Genomic DNA, 16,159 nt, shown 5'->3' on the forward strand with positions numbered 1-16,159 from the left:
TACGACGACCAACGATGCGTTTACATTGTCGATATAACTGCAATATAGACCGACTCGATGTCTTACTTCGAGGCGTCTCCTATACCGGGTAAATAGAGTAACAGAAGATAGAGAGAGGGAGAGGGAGAATTATTGCGAGAATGTCTAGAAAAATAGGGGCAAATAATCATAAATTTTGTGGAACGTGTACAAGACTGTGTGCTCAAGTTGGAGTGCAGGAATGCAGCGAAATTTTCTCGATTCGCTACGCTCGCGAGAACGTCGTCGAGTAAACGTTCCATAGGATTAGAAGAATGGAACGATCTTTGTTATGCGAAAACAGAATAAATCGGATTGCACTGGCTTATTTCCTTTTCTGTATATTCCACCTGCCCTGTATCAAGTATTACGAAAGATTTTGAGTGGGGCGAAAAATTTGGGAACCGGTCCACGTAGCTACGTTGTTAAATTGGGATTTTTGAAGCGGAAAGAGGTAACTCCCCTCGTGGTTGTCTGTTTAAACAGTCGATCAAAAAATTTATCAAGTGGAAGTTCGCGTTAAGAAGCGTTGCGTGCGATCAGAAGACGCGACGATGCTTTTAATAAAGCGAGGACAAAATAGGCCACGTTAATGGAAGGAAGCCCCATCGAAGCAAATATGCTGGCTAATGCACGAGAGAATTCGTCCGCAATGAGCGTTTCTTTGCTGGTGACTGCGAAAGTTATGCGAAAATGAATGATATTTCATCAATTCTGTTCCCTGGTCCCTTCCTCTTTCTCTCTCTCTCTCTATCCACAAAGGTATGATATGGACCAATTGCTGATCCCTATTCCCTTTTTTTTTTTTTATAGGATCCATCGACCGTCGTTCTAACGACCACATACCGACCGAGCGCTCCGATGCGTTTTTCCGTTACGGAATTTCGGCACACATTAAAACCATCGCCTATTTTCAGCTCCAACGATGGTTAAATCTTCCAGCTTTCCCAACGAACGAACGAACGAACGAACTACGAGTCCCGATGCAGAGGATCCTCAAATCCCGTGCGCGTTTCTCAAATTCACAGGGGAGAGATGGTATATTTTGTGCCGAATGGTTGGAGATCGGCATCGGATCACCGTAATCGAGCGTCGAATCGTTCAGCGACAAGTTTGAAAATTTTAGCCGAAAATCGGATCAACGTTCGTGTGGGATAGGAGGGAGAGGGCGATTGGTTGAATGGACCAACCTGCATCCATCCCCTTTGACATTTCGTTTTAAACGCTATTAATTATTCCGCTTTGCACGGCCAATCGACGCCCCGGTTAATACGCTTACAGCGACGTCGGAGGTCAACCCCGGCAGCAGCTCCGGCACCAGCCCCGGTACAGTGCGGCCAGCGATTCGTTGTTTTGACGGGATATACGATTTGCGAGGTCGACCTGCCACCGTTACGCGTTACGCTTAACACGGTACGTGGCGCGTATTTTCACGATTCACCTGGGGGTTCGACACGATCCAATAACTTTGGCAGCGCAGCAACGACGAAACCATGGTGCGCGAATCACGATCGTTGTGGATCATAGCCACGTCGATCGACTCAGGGTGGCAGCTTCGACCGGTTGGTTTCTCTTTTACCGTCGTCACAATACGCGTTCATCCTCCCGAGAAGCATCGCCAACACAATTACCGAGGCTTGTTAAAAGATCAAAGAAAGATACGAAGAACTGCATCGCGCCGTGTTCGAAGCGGCTCCACGAACCGGCTTACTAATTAACGGAAGTTAATACTAATTAATAGCAGCGTCTCGTTCACGGTGAACAGAACGAGTTGCTCGTTATTTCTCTTCGGCCGATATTCACAGATAGGTACACCAAGTGTTTCAACTGTGTGCGATGTTTTCAAGATCTATCCGTCGTCTTGGCAGGGATGGTAACTCGGTCTGTCGTTATCCGCGCTACCGTGTTTACTCCGACGTGATGTTCAATTATCCACATCGATGAGAATTAGTCGACGACGACGACGACGACAAGGACGACGCGACGGGAACGATGACAACCAAGACCAGACTTCCCTCTTATTCCCCTTTGCCCGTAGTCGATGCGAATTTATTCGTGAAGCGCTCGCGACCTCGAGATACCGTAGGTAGTCGTCCATGGTAGGAGAAACGAGGATCATCGATTTAACAAAGTCGCGGAGCAACGAACCGTTACGTTGCGAGGGAGGCACGCTGGGGGTAGTTTACAGATCTGTTGAAAATAGAATCGGCGCTCGTCGAGAAGCCTTAACTTTCTCCGACAGAGAAGGAAACGAGCAAGGGAGGAGAGCAAAGGGTAGAAAAAACAGAAAGTGGAAAGAGGAAAAAGTAACCACGGTAGCTCTCGAGTTGTTTACGAAATAGAATAAAAGAGAGCTAACCTGTTGAGGTATCAGTCGGATGAAGAGAAGCTACTTATCATCGAGAACCGCGCGGTCCTTTTGCTGCTTCTTACGGAGCGACCGTAACGTTATAGAATTTATTTCCGGACGGCACGATCATCCTTCTTCCTCGAGAATCGGAAACTTGCGACGCGCGAATCGAAGCGATCGACAACATCGTCACGCGATGCGCGTTTCAAGATTTCTCGAAGTATTGGGATAATCCGGCGAGGGATGAAACAGGAAGGCGACGACCGGATCGTTCGGGTCGTTCCAGAAATCCAATCGACGCCGGATAGAATGCCTTTAACCTGTTGAGACACCACGTGGACGAGAGAGAACGTACAATTTTTTCAGCAACTTACGAAACTTTTTCGTTTAAATAATCGTTCGTCCGTATCGTCGATCGTTGAACCAATATCGAAGGCGAATCAAGGTCTTTCTTCGAGCGGATAAAACGGAATCGATTGGCTGGCGATACTTAACCGGGGTGAAACGAATGCTAACCTGTTGAAACTATAGGCAGGCCAAATCGATTTTACGTGATGTTTATTCCGAATGAATTCCGGGCTACTTTCAATTTTCCGGGCGAGTACCAAGTTATTTACAAGCTACTTTGACGAATAAAAACGGGGAAGAGAATTTTGGGTGATTTATCGCGAGTGCTTGCGAACGTTCGAAATGCATGGAAAGATGAGTGCTTGAGATTGGACAGACCGTGACTGAACTTGCCCTGAGAATGTCCGCGAGGTCTGCTAAATGATATGCATTGGATGGTAGACTCTAGACTCTCTCGGAACCATTCTTTATGGAATTTCTAATCGAGTAAACGTATGGTCGGGTAATCCAAAAACAGCGATGGCACGAAAGGTATATTTAGTTGCAGAAAAATTCATTTACCATTTAAAATGAAAACAGATAGTGTATTCTTTCGTTGAATATCGAAGTTTCCTTTATAATGAATAAAAATAAGAGCGACTAAAGCGCAACCGGATAAGAGGACGCCTATCCACTATATTGTCATATTTTAACATTATTTTAATATATCTAATTAACGTTTCATTTTGACGTCGAATGATCCAATTTTTCTATCAATTCGTCTCTTTTCTAAGCAACATACACCAACATAGAATAAAACAGACGATCGAACGATCATTTTAAAGGCTACTGATAGGAATGGCGCTCGATACTGGTACGAAGATTAAACGAGAGTACCGAAAACTAACCTGTTGAGGTACCAGGTGAATGGAGAGGCTGCTTATAATGGAAACCTCTAATTCGACCATCTCGGAACCAGCTGTATTGTTGGCGTGACAGACGTATCGTCCTGCGTCCTCCGCCCTTGCCGATTGAAGCACCAGCGCACCCGCTCTCGCATAGATCCTTTCTGAATTGAAGATCATCGCCGTGCCCGTCACAGACTCACGAAACCATAAGTACATGGGCGGCGGGATTCCTTGTGAAACGCAGGAAAGGACGATCGTCTCTCCCGTGCGTATAGGCGCTGGGCTCATTCTTTCATTGAACCTTGGCGGAACTGGGGTATGAGGGTCTGAAAATGGAAAAAGATTATTTGATTGTCTGGATCGTAAATAGGTTTGTTGTCTGCGGAGTTAATAGCTGTGGGTTAAATTTATATACTTTTCTATAATGCAAAGGTATTTAGCATTTTCGACTGAGATTCCGAGCAAAGTTACCGAATGCCTGTAATTCACGAGAACTGTTGCCGCAGTTGTTAGAAATCCATAGAATATTAAACTTGATGTAAGTACTTGCGTTATAGTTTCAAATTCTATAATAATGCGAAATGATACAATTGTAGAACTGTACTGTTGTTAAATTTGAAGTATATGTTTTATAAGCAAGTAAGGGAGTTTATCGAACGGTTGTCTCTATAAGCGAGTCAGTGGAACGAATATTTTCAAACAGGGAGAACGAAACAAAGCTTGGCGGTCGATTTGTTGCGTTCAATTTTAACTGTGTATGCGGCAACGGCAAAAATTTGGACACATCGAACGAACAAAACGTTTCGCTTTAAGTCTCTGATCGAAAATACGAACCGGCGCGCTGGCTGTTCTAGCACAGTTGGCCTGCTGAATGGTGAATTCTCATCGTGGAACGGGTAAAATGGCAAAAGTTTACCATCGGAAGTTTGAAACTGATGTGTTATTTCAAGGTTCGCGCGATCAACTTTCACGATCCTGATTCGTTCGCAACGTCGAAGAAAATATTCTCAAGGCGTTTTAAAGAGTTCGAGAGCGTTCGGCGATAAAAACGATAAAAAAGTATTAAACGATGAAGGCAGAAAAAGAAACAGAGGGGAGGGGAAGGAAAGAAAGACGGTTCAGGCCACAAGAATGGATTTATCTCTTTTCATCAATTTTTCTTCGACTGTCTCTCACTTGATACCTCGAAACGCATTTTGAATCTTTCGGACGTTCACGGGAAAAGAAATCTCCGTGGACTTGTTGAAAGAGACAAAGATCCTGGTATCAATTTTTCACAGCTGCGAAAGAGCTCCTTTTGTCCCTGTTACGTATTATCCGAGTTAGTATGCTCGGCAAATTTACATTTATTTCCTTCCTCTCTCGTTTAATTCTACATTTTCACATTATTTTATCGTGTTAATTACACACCGCGAACAAGCGCGGTTAAGGATCTTTATTATTAATTCGAAAAATCTGGCGGATACAGCGCGTTTATCGTGCAAAATGCAAGTTCATCGACGCAAAGTGTTGTTCGAACATCGTTATAATTACAATGTTAATAAAACGACGGCATTTAAATATTGACGAATAATTGCGCGTCACGAAAACGAGGCGCTCTGTTTTTCCCCGAAGACGATGAACGTAGGAACGCGCGAAGAGAGATCGTTCACAGTGACGTGTCACTATTAAAATTGATTATCTATGGTCGATCAAAAAAGTATAGGTGCGCTTAATGACTTGGAAATTCATACTGTCCGTGGACAGGGAATCCTACTAATCCCGTATACATCGATCTTCCATTAATACAAGTAACAATCAACACGATACTATCGATTTATCTACATCTTCGACCGTAATACCATGATATATATCCGAATGGATGAACATTTTATTTCAGTTTCGGCATCGACTAAACGGTGGACGGTGTTTGTCGTACGGTTGAACTCCGCGACACGGCAGCTTTTTACGACTGCACTATTTTATAATGGTCCGCTCGCTTTGTCTGGTCGCCGTTATTATTGTAATTTAAGCTGATGGCGTATTGATCGTCGCTCGCCTCTGCCTCTCTCTTTGTCGCTCAGGCACTCTATCCGTCTCGTTCTGCCTATATTCACTCTCACTCCCTCTCTGTCGTTGCCTCTCAAACCGTCCCTCTTTCTCCAGGGAGCACGGTCCCTCTTTCTCTCTCTCCTACCAATGTGCAATTCCAGTTGCCATATTCCAGCAACGCTCCGCCACCACACCCTTGTTCATACTCCCGCTCCCGGTTGCACCGGCTCGTGCATATGCACGCTCAAAACTTTTTATGCCATTTACATCCGACTTACGCCTCAACGTCAGCGTCGTTCGCGTTGAAAAGTGACCGGCGCGTCGGCGTGGGGTAGAAAACCGAGAAAAAGGGAGAAAAAAGATACAGGAAGGAGAGAGAGAGAGAAAGTGCGACTTCGATGATCGATCGATACTCGAATTGAAAGAGAGTGAGAGAGAAAAAGAAAAAAGAAAGCAATTCGCTTGCCACCGATTGCTCCTAGCGACGAGAGGCTTGATCACGCGTTAATAATTGTGCCCCCTCGGCTGTGACAGCTCCGCGTGTCTCGTTCTTACTTCCGGTTCGTTGGATCTTTACCGTTTAAATAGATAATCTGCTGGATTGTCAATCAACCTGTTACCCTCTGCGTGTAATATTTATCGGTCTTGATATACACGCGCAAGTGAACGGACTTGTCAGTGTTAAACGTGGACTATGAATTTCTATTTAAAATATTATACAGAGGGTAATGTAATTTTTCCATACACGAAAGTTTTTCAATTCTTTTCGAGCGAATAATTCTTCGGACGACTAAATGGCTTATAAATGGAATTGACCTGTGATTTATCTACCGGTCACTCTTTAAAAGATCTTTAAATGACATCGAAGTACTTTGGAATGATTTCTGGCTGAGTTTAAATGGCTTCTAAGTAGCCTTGATACGATAACCCTGAGATCTTAAACGAACGGAAGCGTAACTTTTAAAGAATCTCGAATGATTTTCGTACGGCCTATAAATGTTCTTAAACGATCTGCCGATTAATCTTAAATTCGAAACGAATCAAAGTTGTCCCTTTTGTACAAATTTCGTACAAAAATCTCCTAAGAGAATTTACCTCTTCATACGTTACTACCGGAGTTGTGATTTTTTGAAAAACAAGATATAGCATCTCTATCCCCTCCTCTATCCCACACACAAGTTTCTCAGGAAATCTTCGCAGACATAAACGGAGAATTAATTTGGGAAGAAGAACGTGGATAGTTTCGTGCAAAATTTCGAAAAGTATCCTTCGTCGAAATGCCTTACCACGGGAGCAGAGCTTCGCGGTAGCCAAAAAAATCGAACATGGAAGAGAATTTTAATTAATAGCCGCAATGGCAAGTGATTTCGAAGTATAGAAACTCGACGATCTGTATCGAGTAGAGAGAGAGAAAAAGAGAGAGAGAGAGAGTGAGTGGCGGCGTGGCGCGGCGCTGCTACGCGCGATGTTTAAACGGACAGACAGTGTGCTCAAACGAACATCTTGATATCCTTTGAACCATCGCTCATTGACTATGTAATCCGGAGGCTCGGTCCTCGAGCGAGGTCACGTGAAAGAGCGTTAGAGAAAAAGGGACAGGGAAGAAGAGACAGAACGAACGGGTGAGGTGCGCGGCGGGGAGAAAAAAGCAGGGCTGAAGGGAGCAGAAACCGCGGCGGAACGATGTCCAATTAAACCTTTCGAGCCGTCGACTCCAATTAAGACTCTATTAAATATACACCGGCCGTGTGTATCGTTGGCAAAGCGAATTTCAAATGGCGCCCGGTCTTTCTCATGTATTTACCTGGAACAAGCAACTTCACCGTGATAAAGTTGCCACTAATTAGCCGCACAATGTGTCTGTTGCCGACCATTGCGAGACTCGTGCTTTTCGCGTTCGCCTTTTTCCGCCGATAAAGTCCCTCCTATGTCATTCCTCGCGACCACGCGACGACGTACCAACCTTATGAATCACCTCGACCCTAAATAATTCCTTAAACGCATCCGATGTGTTTATATCTCTTACCACGTGGAAGAAAACCAAGACGAGCATGAGAATTGAAAAAAAGAAAAGAACAGGAAAAAAGAGGAATAGAGTCAAAGTTCTCTGCGCTTAAGCGTTACCTTCGAAATTAGTGGTGAAATAAAAGAACGGAAATGGCAAGTACTTTGGTGTAACTACACCAACCAACTATGTACAGTGCAGGTATCTACTTGCGAGTAACCCAAGTACATGTATATAACGTTGTCGTCACGAAACTTCCTCTCGCCAAGAAGATTCAAGTCGAAAGGGCATCGAGTTGTTCTGCTGGTAGGCGAGGGGAATTAGTAGATCGTTCAGGCTTCATTAATTACTCGACAACTCCGGTTTCTACATTAATTGGTAGCTATGTTACCAGCAAACCGTATTACGTCGTTGACTAATTACGTCATCGAAGTGGCAGCTTCTCGAACCGATAGAGCGCATATGTAATTTAATGCCAGTCGCTGATTGCTTCAGAATTCAGGTCACAACGTGCGATACCCGAAGCGCAATTTGCGCGGAAGACGTACACGTGTTTCCGTGCGTACTGCCGGGCCACAATTCCGAATAATTATATCTGATTTATACGGGCTGACAGAGTGGTAGAAACGTGTCTACCATCTAGCTCGTTTTACTCTCCGACTATTCCCCGTCAAAATTACCAGATATCGGAGCTGGCGGCTACGGGGGTGCGCACTCGAACAAAGCTGTAACTCAACGAGAATATTAGATTAGAAGGATAACGGCGGAAATGAAGATTTATCGCGGTGCGAATGCCACGAGGAAGTTGCCAACCGTACCTTGCCTTTGGGAATCTTCCGAGTGGCACACACTTTCCAAAGTACTTGCCTGTTCGGGACAGACAGTAATTTTTCTTGGCTGCGTTACTGCCAATGTTTGGCTGTGTTACGCCACAGAGATATAGCATCAAATCCCTAACAATTTGCAGTAGATTATCGAAATACGCGCTTTAGATTTTGGAGAATAAAGTGATATATATATAATTCTGATGTAGAAGGTGGAGTTATTTGGATCATCCAAGCTTCAACATCTTAGAATTCAATCTGCTACTTCGCACAGAATAATCAAACTTTTTGTATATTACGAGACACCATTAGTCTTTAGAATCATAACGAAAGAATGAGAAAATATCGTGTACCTCAAGTCCAACGACAAAAAAATATCAGAGAAGTTGATTTGAATTATTTCAGTCGACGATGTGATATTATATAAGAACTGACAAAATGAATAACAAAATAACGCACAGAAATAAAACGATATACACACGTCGCTAAATTAAGATGGATACAATTGACAATATTAATATTAGTTGAACGAACTTTCTTTTTGACACAATTGTTAGGCGATAAGTTATGTATGTTCTGAGAAAACTATGGCCACTGAGATGCCAATGTAAGTATACGATATATCTCACTGTTTCCAAATGTAGGTGATTTAAAAATTGTTCGTAATCCAAATGATTCTATTACTGGATAAATTAATTAACTGGACGCAAATATCCTCCTAATCCAAATATCTCTACCTTATCCTGCTTGTATGAAGTCATCTTTTTCTGAGAATGTAATAAACTTTTCATCGATCTACGTCATGTTTGTCCGTACTATAAACAGATACGCTTCATCTCCAACGAAAGGTCGTTCTTCGAGTACAATGCCAGCGAAAAGGAGAATTCGTTGCTCTCGTCGAACACGTGTCTGCTTATTGTAAAAGCTGCTTAACGCTTAATCCCGATCACGCGACGACAGCATTGCTACGCGTGAACCGTTCGTTCTTGGCTAAAGAATCACAGATTAAGGTACTTCGGTTTAGAGGCTTAACGTGATTTTCAACCACCGACGGAATACTTTTCGACATAGATTTCTTTCCGTAAAAGGACGTTTCTTCGTGTGGAGCTTTTTGCTCGCGGAATTTTCTTCCTCCGCGACTCCGATCGCTCACTGTAGAGAAGATTTACGTGTTTTGAAAGTGTTGAATACGCGGCGGGCAAAAATCTTCTTTCTCCTTCGAGTTTCCATTCCGATCTTTTTCTGCGGCACGCGACTGTGAACAGAGGTAATTCACCGTGTGGCTTCCGGTTTGTTCTTCACGACAGAAGGTATTTACGTACTTGTTTCATCGTAGTTTCATCGAGTATCGCTGTGTAAAGAACCGTCGTATAAATAAACAAACGGTTCGTGAAAAACGGCAGGAGAGAACGCGGCAATATTCGTGGTTGAAGGGAAGGTTTGCTCTCCTCTCGAGAACGATCGTCGACGTGCTCTTCTGTTGTTAAATTAACGACTACGTTCTGCAGCTTCAGGATTAACGTGTCGTATTCGGGAGGACCGAGGTGTGAAATCCAAGAAGATTGATGCGTATCTGGTATCCTCTAGTGTAAAATTCAAAACTCAGCGGGACAAATAACTTGCTAGCTCGGATGAATCGCGGTAGCATGCATTTTGACGTGAAAAAGTAAAACGATGCTTTGCCATCGTTTGTCTTCGTCAACGACTATATCTTCCAACCACTCACCCTCTTGTCTGTGCTCCTTCGACTCAAGGAAACTAAGTGTTTCAAATATCGATTCACGTTTTACGTGTATTATATCGGAACATTTTGTAACGTTTAAAGGAGAAAATTGCGTCGCACATTTACATATGTATGTATGTATGTAATTTGTTCGCAAAGTTCAAGATCGTTCGTAAGGACGTTCGTTTCCTCAGATGTGCTCGACAGGGCCGCAATTCTTAGCTAACAGTCGACTGTCGTAATAATCGGGTGTGTTTAAGGAGTCCCCGAACAGGAGAAAATCATCACCAGTGTGGAATATCTTAGTCGTGTAATTCGGCTCGTCGAGTCTTCCAACAGTACGCGAAGAAGCCCGACGTTACTTGTCTAGTTCCTTACAAATCATCGCATTCGGTGGTTTCCTATTCGCCCGTACAACGGCGTTCCCTTGTGTACAGTTGTACGTATGTATTATGTATGCACACAACCGACGCGACGGCGACTACACAACGCACGTAGCCGCTACGTAGGAAGTGGAAAAGAGAGATACAAGTAGGTTGGGCTCGATAAGATTGCGGGGTAGCGAGCGAAGGGATTGGAGCCGTGATGGCTGCATTGTTTCTTGCCTACGTTGCTCCGCAGACTGGCTGCATCCTGGCTCTGTGGATTGTACTTTGCGTTTTCGTCGAGTCTCCAATAGGGCGATATCCAACCCCGTCCTCTTTCTTCGCCGCGTCTCCTTCTTCTTTCTGCTTCCTCCATCTCCTTGCTGCTCTTCTGTTTCCACCCTCGAACCTCCCTTCTTCTTTATCTTTTCCACCCCTTTCTCTCTGCCATCCCTCGAGCATCCTGCCGCCATTGACCGGCAAAAAAGCCACGGGGGTATCTCATAATAGCACACCACGAAGGAACTCCGCTCGCCTTATTCCATGGATTTACGAAAGTTCAACATTTTTCCACGCTGCCAGCCGGAGAGTCTTTAAAGTACTTAGAAGTAATACCGTGAACGTGTGCAACGTTCGCTAACCCGCGAGCCTTCTGCTTGTTTTTATTCCCGCCACCCCGATCCAGATCTATACTTGCTTTCCCAACCCTCCCAGGTGTAGCGAATAAACGCTATAAATCTGCATTTACAATTTCCAACGCGGCCGCGTTTATCATCGCGATAACCACCCCTTGGCCAAGTTGCGCGCCACTCTTACCACTGTGTCGCTCGCACCTGCAAACCGTTACTTCGTACATAGTTTACAGGATGTTTCTTTAGCTTGAAACATATAACATCTTAACATGTAAATTAGTAGTAAAATCTCACCGGTGTACACAGTAAGAGTTTGTACGATATTAATAAAACTGCTACTGCCATAATTGGTTTTCGTAAATTATTGCACTATTTTTACGATAACGACTAGTTACACGACGAACGAAATTTAATCGAATGCCTTTCGACAGAGTTTCTACGTTACAACACGTCGTAAGGCTTGAAATGCTCGTAGCTCTATATATCTGCAGAAAAAGGAGAATCGATCCTATTTTGTTGACTTTCGAAAGTAAAGCGAAGATTTCCTCGCAAACTAAAATAAATCCTCGAACCTTCAAAAATAGCAAATTGTTTGTATCGTAAGCTCGGGAAAGTTGTAGAAGTCAGCTGAACATCTATTGCGTCATCTCCTATGTATGTAACGATATACATCCTCCTTTCATATTGTGTCACAAAATCAACGCTCCATGCGCACTTACCGATTCTCCGAAACGAGTTTCATCTGTCGTCAGCTTTTATGATCCTTGCGCAACAGCGGTCGGTCGAATCGTAAATAAAGCGTCACGTTGGCGAAACTTTTTGGTGGCGAGACTCTTCTTTGTCACGTTGGATATACGCATCGGCGTGAGTTACTCTTTGGATTTCAGCCGAGACTCGAAAATACCAGTTTTCTTCGGGCGAGAAACCCGCGGCGCGTTCCTAGCGGGCTATCGAGTTGCTCGCCGTGCAAAAACCACGGCGTCGACAGGAATTTCGGACGAATAAAAGAGAGGAGAGATGCTAAACTACCGGAAAACCATTCGACCATGGAACTAATTCGACGCTCGATTAAACTTTGTCAGGTCACGAACTTTCTTTTCGCCAAAGTGACCGCGGTATCGAATTATACGATTATGGCCAGAGCTACATATCGATAAATGATGGCGAATATCGCGATACAGGGACCTGAAACCCCGGATACACCGATAAAACATCCAATTTCGCCAATTTGCTCGAGCAAGATTGTTAGCGAGCAAACTCTGTGTTAGGAGACAACGTTCTGCTCTAATTGCATTTGCGAATGTACTTCCGAATCCGCGATAAGAAATTTCTTTGATACTTCGTATACAACAGGATGAAATGTTTCCTTTCAATTGTTCTATCGTTTAGAGAAGTTCTATTAGAAGAAACAATCTTCCCCAACTTCTTCTTCGTATTATAATACGAAAGCCAAAACTACTCGTCGAGCCAACAAAGAAACGCAAGGAACCTGCTGTTTCCACGCGAACCAATTCTTCAACATCCCCGCGCCAAGCTGCTGTGCTTCGAGTTAAAACAGTCACGTCCCCATCTGGCAGACGCACAAGGGGAAACGCTAAATGTCGCAGGGAGGAGGCTGGTAACGCGACACGGAGTACAGATTAAGCTTTCCTCGAAGGACGTCGCGAGCAAAAAGCGTTCTCAGATTTCTTTCCACGGCGATTTCGTTTCGACGCGAATCATTCACTCGCTGCGACGAAAGGACATCGAGAAGGGAAACGAGTCGCTGTCTCACGCTCCAGTCGATCGAAACGTAGTCCATTAGTCCACGAGCTAAACGCGCTGGCTGCATTTGGTTTAAGGAATGCCAGTTTTAAAACGACTCGCGGTTCATCCGGCTACCGCTGTTTTAATGGACAGTCGGCTTAAAAGGCGGCGCTTTCCTAAAATGGCGGCGTGTCATTGCGTTCTAACTTTAATGTGACGAGGATGGCAAGTAGCGAGTGAAAGCTTGCGAAAAATGCTAGGCTGGATAATGGCGGTGACTACGATAAAAAGAGGAACCGACAGGTGCCGCAATGGCGAGACACTGATGCGGACCGACTCTCGCAAACTTGCGTTTTGCCTCGCAATGTTGCCTGCGCTTGGAGAAATCAATTAATTTCTCGCTGTCTTATCTTTCCCGTGACTCGACGCTATAGTCTTTCACGACGTTCGCGCTGTCTGCGTGTACATTCCCGCGTGATAAATTAAGTGCATCTTTCGGATAATGGTAAATTGCCGAGGTTCATTCTAATGGATTTCTTGCTACTTTTCCGAGAACAATTATTTGAAGCTGAACTGACTTTATCGACTTGTTTTAATGTATTATCGTTATTTCATAGTTTCTTCATCAGAGAGATATTTATTTTTAAGTAGTATTTTTTTTATTTAGCGCTTTGGCGTTTATTTTAACACGTTGTTCACTCGTTTGTCTCTCTTTTTAAATTTTGTGCAACAACTGCAACAATAGCGCTACTTACAAGTAGAATCTAACAGTGATAGATAAAATGAACCGACGTATGTGTCAGTAGTAGTAGTACACCTGCGTTAGTCAGACCAAATTTTTGTCTAAATTCGTCTCATAATATTTCTGTATATTTTTATCGAATTTAAATTCTGGTTTCAATTTCTTCGCTGTACAGATACACTGCTCGACCAAATCTCCAAAAATGTTCTCCTTCGGCTGTACTTCGCCGTACAACAGGCTCCTGATTTCGTCGTTCGAGGTGGCGTGCAACTAACGAACAATATGTTCATCTCGCATTCGATTTTGTGTCTTCTGTGTAGCGGCCGACGGAGCATCTCAACTTGCACTTTGATCATTAGCTACCTATTGTTCCAGCCGCTCATCCACGTTCGACCTATTTTATGTCTTATGAATCAGTAGCTCTCTGAGCTTGGGATGAAGTGCGTCGACGAACCATCGTGTTCGCAGCTAGATCGTTAACAAGGGTTGATTACGATCGCTTAGATAGTGATGCGTTCCCCGGACACCATGACGAAAGAGGAACGTGGTCTCCAGCCATGTTTTTATTTTAAAAAAAGGAGTTTTTATGTCCCGAGAAATTTTCCAAAAGTTTAAATCACGCTCCTTCAAAAATCTGTTTCAACTCTCTTTTCGGGAGTTGGAAATGAACAGAGAAAAAGAGGAGGTTCTTCGTCATTCAGAGAAGGAAAGATATGGCAAATTCGAATGCGCATTAAGAAAATATCGTCACGACTCGACATTCAGCTTTCGCGATAAATATTAAATTACTGCGACAAGGGAAAATCGTTAAAACGTCATTCGCAAGTGGATTGCGCTTCCAATAAATATCGGTGTTCCTTCGAGTCGGAGTATCTGGATTCAGGAAACACGGCCAAGTCGCATCAACAACGGTGGATCCGTTTCGAGTATAACGACGATTGAAACAATCCACATAGAGGTGGAAACACCGTGACGTCGGGCGGAAGCTCGCATGGTGCCCACAGGACAATGCTCGTAATTAGGTTATAACCTATTTATGGGCAACAGAATGCGCGATGAATGCGCGTAAAAGCTGCAGACTATTCGAAATCAGCTCGTATTTTCAGCGATGTCGGTGTATTTTGTTTACGACTCGAAGCACTTCGCTCGTCGGAGAAACAACCGGCGACCCGTGGTGGACGTTTCGGCCATTAGCATTTCGGACATTCATGATTTATTCATGAAGAAGCCAGAACGCTCGCGAGCGCGTGCACGCGAGTAGCGAATAGCCGAACGAACAGCGGCCTACCCACCGGCCACAGGAAACGCGTAACAATGCATTATGATTTACTATGCAAAAGGTATGCGTGAGATCGTTATATGTATAAACGATCGTGTCTAAGTAGATGCATGAAATGTTCATTGGACATCTCCGAGATGTGAACATTCGTATGTTTTCGGTTCGTGATCTTATGAAGAGTGGCGACGGTTCTGGAAAATTCTGTTATAAATCGAGGTTTTCTAACAATGAGAGATACAGGTTTCATCCGTGCTACATTGCCAATATTTGCATAAAATCTGCATGAATACGTGACATAAATATTTCATTCTATTAAGATATGTAAATACCATATATAATTATTAAACATATTGCCAATCAGAATATAAATATAAATATTTCCAGAATACTTTGCAGAATAAAGAACGAATAATTCAATTATCGAATAAAGTAAATAAATAAGCAATGATCAAAGGGCAAGGCACTGAAATCCTACTTGAAGTAAGTATTAAGTCATTTCTACGTAAATCTTGGACTTAGAGGAACGAAGATAGATACTACTCTTAATGACTTTCTTCCTTCCTTCCTTCGTTTCCTTCCTTTATCTTTTCTTTCCTTTCCTTTTCTGTCCTTTCTCGTACTCTTTCTGCGTCGCTTCCGTTATTTCATTTTCTCCGTTATCCTTGTCACTCTATGCCGTTTTTTGCGCTCTTTTGTTTCCTTTCCTCATATAATAAGCCAGCGCTGCCTCCATCACCGAAAATCGAACACATTTACTAATTTCAGCTTCACGAAAGGTTAATTGCACGGCTCAATGATTTATGATAATGTTTGCTGATCGATAAAATACTACAATTGTAATAGGCGTTCAAATTTAAGCGAGTCCAGCCACGTAGTTAACCAGTCCAACGTTTTCTCCGTGTAATCCTACAACTGTTTCTTTCGCTATATGAATTTGCATAAGTAGTCGCAGATTTTCCACTGTCCTGGGACGACTAAGAAATAAACAACTAGGCCAACAGTATACGGCTATTGCCGTGGTTTAAACCGTTCCACCTGCGTCTACGACACGTCACAGCGGTTTTCTTCGTGGTGTGGAACTCTACTTGCCAAGAGCGGCCAGAGAAATTTCTCCTGCATTTGCCGGCCATTAAATATTCAGCGGGACGAAAGTTCGACGGGTCGCGGACCAACGATCCGCGGAACAACGCGACCAGGTGTGTATCGTTG

The 16,159-nt window shown here is 43.6% G+C and overlaps 1 protein-coding gene across 6 annotated transcripts in view; it reads right to left on the bottom strand.

Annotated features, from left to right (window-relative positions):
* The window catches only part of LOC132908359 (cell adhesion molecule Dscam2-like), a 123,121-nt gene that overhangs the window by 35,035 nt on the left and 71,927 nt on the right, over positions 1-16,159 (bottom strand). For all 6 annotated transcript variants that reach the window (XM_060962302.1, XM_060962306.1, XM_060962304.1 and 3 more), the window contains one exon: positions 3,604-3,929. In XM_060962302.1, coding sequence (XP_060818285.1) covers positions 3,604-3,929 — 326 coding nt within the window. The remainder of the gene's footprint in view (positions 1-3,603; positions 3,930-16,159) is intronic.

The sequence above is a fragment of the Bombus pascuorum genome, chromosome 6, assembly GCF_905332965.1.
Source record: "Bombus pascuorum chromosome 6, iyBomPasc1.1, whole genome shotgun sequence".
In the NCBI taxonomy this organism is placed as follows: Eukaryota; Metazoa; Arthropoda; class Insecta; order Hymenoptera; family Apidae; genus Bombus; species Bombus pascuorum.